At 35.6% G+C, this 4840-nt stretch overlaps 1 protein-coding gene across 1 annotated transcript; it reads left to right on the top strand.

The window, feature by feature from the left end:
* Nucleotides 1-256: 256 nt before the first annotated feature.
* LOC131307655 (protein MODIFYING WALL LIGNIN-1-like) lies at nucleotides 257-4840 on the top strand. Its single transcript, XM_058334277.1, has 3 exons — nucleotides 257-690; nucleotides 777-985; nucleotides 4601-4840. Exons 1-3 carry the CDS (start codon nucleotides 583-585, stop codon nucleotides 4830-4832), a joined length of 549 nt encoding a protein of 182 aa, XP_058190260.1. The 5' UTR covers nucleotides 257-582; the 3' UTR covers nucleotides 4833-4840.

Raw genomic sequence — 4840 nt, 5'->3', positions numbered from 1 at the left:
CCCAAAAGTCGCAAATTTGAATCCCACGAAAGGTTAAACATTCAAAATTTTGCGGCTGCTTGAAGTGAGTACTTCAGGCCCCCGTTAGTCAAGGTATACGCAATCTAGTCTAGACATCCATTTATTTAAAAAAATTAAAAATATTACTAGCACTAAAAACCATTTATTAAATTAATTAATGTAACCATCGGTTTTGAACCATCCTAAACCCCTCAATTGAATAGAATAAATACCCATGATCAACAACAACAACAACAACAACAACAACAACAACAACAAAGAATAAATACCCCCACTCTCTCTCTCTCTCCCTCTCTCTCTCCTCAGCCAGGCAACCCCACCATTGACGCAGTTCACCAGCTTGATGTCAAACCACAAGAGATCATAGATATCCAAAACCTCCCCAAAAATATTCCAAACCTCACTAAACCCAACCAAGTAATAATATGGTACCTCTCTTTCCAAGCAAATGAAAGACTCCACCAAACCTTCCTTTCCTTTGAGTAATTCTAAATCCTTCTTCTCCTTCCTCCCTCTCTACCCAATTCCCAATTTCGAGAAACAAAAACAGAAAACACCCACATGGAAAAAACCCACTCTGTTTCCACAACAATCCTCTCTGTCATCATCACGTCCCTTGGAATCGTTTCCTTTTCGCTCTGCGTCGCTTCTGAATTCCAAAGAACAAAGGTGCAATTAATTAAAATCACTTTATCGTTTTCTTTTTCAGTTTTTATGCCTGTTTTGATTTCGTTTTGTTTTGGGTATTTTGGCAGTGGGAGGATCTCAAGTGGGATGGGAAATTGTGTTATTTGCCAAAGAGTCGCGCATTTAGATTCGGAATTGTGGCTTTGATCTGTCTTTGCGCGGCCCAGATCATCGGAAGCTTGATTGTTTGTAGAAATTTCTGTTCAAGAGAGAAGAGAATTACCAGCTGCGATGCTAGAAAACCCACCATTGGTAGCATTTTTCTGTTCCTTTCATGGTATGTGGCCTCTATCTCTGCCAAATTTTTCCCCCTGTTCTTGGGATTTTTTTTTTATTTTTGTTCGGCATTCTTGGGAAAAAATTTCAGTGCCGGGCGGGTACCATGTGGTGCCTGCTCGAGCATCCGAGCCTTCCATTTCGTTTTTTGAACGGCTCAAATCTGGAGAGAGAAAGTGTTAGAATGAGAAGAGAGAGAGAATTTCAATTCGAACCGTCAAAAAATGTATTGAACGATTCGGATGCGTCAAGCAGGTATCACGTGGGATATATCCACAATTGTTATTTGGTTACAATTGTGGGATTGCATTTATTTTCATATATATATATATATAGAGAGAGAGAGAGAGAGAGAGAGAGAGCAGGTAAACACACACAAGTCGTTGAACTGACACGATAATTGTTCTGTGTTGGAAGCGATTTACATTTGCATGTTATCGGGTCATGTGTTGGGTAATGTTATACAGTATTTTGTCCTAATTTTAATGAGTCCTGCTACATACACAGCAGATTTGTGCACAGATTGTGCACAGATTTTGTTGTGGGGCCCACCACGTGTCCCACACAAATCATCCGAGCCGTTCATTAAATATAAAACATTTTTTCAAAAGTCCCCGTAAAAAATAAGCTCAATCCAATACCAATAGGTGCTTCATCCAACCATTTAACTTCTCATTCAGATTTTCGGATAATGAAAAATTATATGGTTGGATTGAGCACCTATAGGTATTAGATTGAGCTTATTTTTTACGGAGACATTTGAAAAAATATTTTACATTTAATGAACGGCTCGAATGATTTGTATAAGACCCGTGGTAGGCTCCACAACAAAATCTGTACACAATCTGTGCACAGATCTGCTGTATGTGTAGACTTTCTGAATTTTAATTGGGTCTCATTGGATACTGGTTAGTCATAAAAAAAAAATTTATATTTCGAAAAATACCATTGTCTCGCGTACTACCTAGAAAAAAATAATAACTCTAGGTACACTACCTTCAACTAATGCATTATCCATTACATTTTTTGTAGGGTCCACCTCTGGTTCCAAAAAAATACAGAAAAATGTTCATAAACTTTAAAATGATATATTATGGGGCCCTGTAAAAAATCAACTCCAACAAATATCGATAAGTATTATTTCTTGATTCGTAGGGACAAAACTGAACAGTTGAGCAGTTTCGCCCCTACAAATCAAAAAATAATACTTACCGATATTCGTTGGAGCTGATTTTTTACAGGGCCCCATAAAATATTATTCTAAAATTTATGGACATTTTTCTGTATTTTTTTGAGACCTAGGATGAGCTCCAATGAATGTCAGTAAATACTACTTTTGAATTCATTGGGGTGAAATTGCATAATTTCGCCACAACGAATTTAGAAATAATACTTACCAATATCCGTTGAAGCTAATTTTTTACAGAGCCCCATAAAATAATATTTTAGAATTTATGAATATTTTTCTGAATTTTTTCGAAACCTGAAATGAGCTCTACATAAAATGTAGTGTAACTATGTAGTGTATGTAGCATCTCTCTTAAAATTGTGAGGTCTCATTCCAGAAATCTTCTTAAAAAATAAACAGCTTATTTTATATTTTTAAACTAAAAAATAATGTACATAAAAAATAATTTTTTAATTTTTTTCGCACCTTATTAAAGATCTCAATGAGATCTATCAAACTAAGATCCATAGTGATAGAAAAATTATCTGCGTGAACATATAATTTTTGAACTTGAAATTACTTTCTTAAAAAATAAGAACGGGCCTGACACTGTCGAGCCGAGTAATTCTGAACTGCGGTTCAGGTTACAGGAATCATAATAACGGGCTATGCTGCTTGTCTACGTAGTTAGCTAGTAATCTCTTTTGTCATTCATAAATGTTACGCACACAGTAAAAATGCACAGATTTTGTGCACAGATTTTTTGTAAAACATTTAATGTAAGCCGTTCATTAAATAATCCAAGCCGTTCATTAAATGTAAAATATTTTTTCAAGAGCCTCCGCAAAAAATCAATTTAATCCAACACCTATAAGTGCTCGATTCAATCATCTAACTTTTCATTATCCTGAAATTCGAATGAAAAGTTAAATGATTGAATCGAGCACCTATGAGTATCGAATTGAGCTGATTTTTCGCGGGGGCCCTTGAAAAAATGTTTTACATTTAATGAACGGCTCGAATTATTTATGTAGAACCCGTAATGGACCCCACAAAAAATCTGTGCACAAAATCTGTTCACTTTTGCTGTGTGTGTAGCATTGCTGTTTTGTCATTGACCACATATCCACCCAGGAGACCTATTGACAACAATCAGCCCATACATGAAAACTTTTGGGTTAAAGCTCTTTAGGGGGTGTTCGGACAAATAAGTCACTTTGGCTTATTTTTTGTCCTTATTTAATTTTTTTTCGTATCACTTGGCTTATTATCATTTTTTTAGGGATTATTGCATCCTCACGACAAGAGGAATCTAAAAAGTAAAAAATTTTGACCAAAATCCAATTTTTTTTGAATAAAGACGAAACAAAATTAATAAGCCACTTTTTTCGTCTTTATTCAAAAAAAATTAGATTTCGGTCAAAATTTTTTACTTTTTAGATTCCTCTTGCCGTGAGGATGCAATAATCCCCAAAAAAATAATAATAAGCCAAGTGATACGAAAAAAATTTGAATAAGGACAAAAAATAAGCCACCGTGGCTTATTTGTCCGAACGGGCGGCCTTATCCCAACTGATATCATTGTCATCATTAAATAAATACACGTAGTGACCAACTAGATTTGCTGTTTTTTTGGACAAATTCACGAAAACAAATCTCTCTGCAAAACTAGCTGAAGCTTATCTGCGTACCACTAGAAATATAAATATTTATCAACTTTTTGATTTTTTTTATAACTCAGATAAGGTACATGGGCCTACGCGCGGATCGATTAATATTTATCATTGGCCACACACATCCGAACTACGCCTTAGTTCCCGTTCCTCTTTGATTTTTATTTTGTAAGTACCTTTCCGCTTTACGAAACAAATTATTCTCTCGTAATATATCATCTGTAGTTGAGAAAAAATATATATATCATCTTTAACTCAAAAAATAAGTACACTAAGTTTTTCTTAAGGGGTCTTATATTATTTTGGCCCGGATTCGTAGGTAGAACCTTAACACATGGGAGTGATGGGACAACTGGATGTATCTTAATTTCTTTATCACCAACCACTCCCTTCAACCCAAACAGGGGCAGGAAAAAAACAGGCAGTCTAGGAACCGACTGGTCCCCTACTGAAATCATATCGATGATCGTGTCTGATCGTCTTCAGTCACCAGACGGTCGATTTAAGCCTTTTAAAAATTCTCAAAAATAAAAAGAGGGAGCTCATGCGAAAATCAACAGCATACAATATGTGTAGGGTGTTTGATTCAAACACCTTATTTTTTGTGTATATATGTTTATCGATCGGTCCCTATAGCTTTATGAAAAAAACAAAGGACTACAAAAGCTATTTCTATTTTCGAAGTGGAAACATGGTCAATCATATGAATAATTCTTTTTCTCTTTTCTTTTCTGATCTGGGTATAAACAATTATCATATTTAATGGGTTTTGCAGGATCAGCTTTGGGATTGCCATCACATTTATAAGCGTAGCCACAAGCATGAATAAAAGGCAGCCCTACGGCAAAGGATGGTTAGACGGCGAGTGTTACGTAGTCAAAGATGGCGTGTATTTAGGGGCAGCATTTCTGGTTTTGATAAATGTAGGCTCCACGCTTGCTTCGGCTATCCTAACAAGAAGGAAGAGAGAAGTTGATCAGGCTAAAAAAGTTTATGCACAACTTTGATGAATAAA

This window comes from Rhododendron vialii, chromosome 11a (assembly GCF_030253575.1).
Source record: "Rhododendron vialii isolate Sample 1 chromosome 11a, ASM3025357v1".
NCBI lineage: Eukaryota > Viridiplantae > Streptophyta > Magnoliopsida > Ericales > Ericaceae > Rhododendron > Rhododendron vialii.
The sequence above is the reverse complement of the archived record's forward strand: the minus strand, read 5'-3'. Positions and strand labels throughout refer to the sequence as shown.

Excerpts from the sequence above, each read along its gene's own strand:
- LOC131307655 (XM_058334277.1), top strand. The coding sequence starts at position 583 with ATGGAAAAAACCCACTCTGTTTCCACAACAATCCTCTCTGTCATCATC. Across the intron at positions 691-776 it reads CTGAATTCCAAAGAACAAAG|TGGGAGGATCTCAAGTGGGA; the intron begins GTGCAATTAATT and ends GTATTTTGGCAG. Across the intron at positions 986-4,600 it reads ATTTTTCTGTTCCTTTCATG|GATCAGCTTTGGGATTGCCA; the intron begins GTATGTGGCCTC and ends TGGGTTTTGCAG.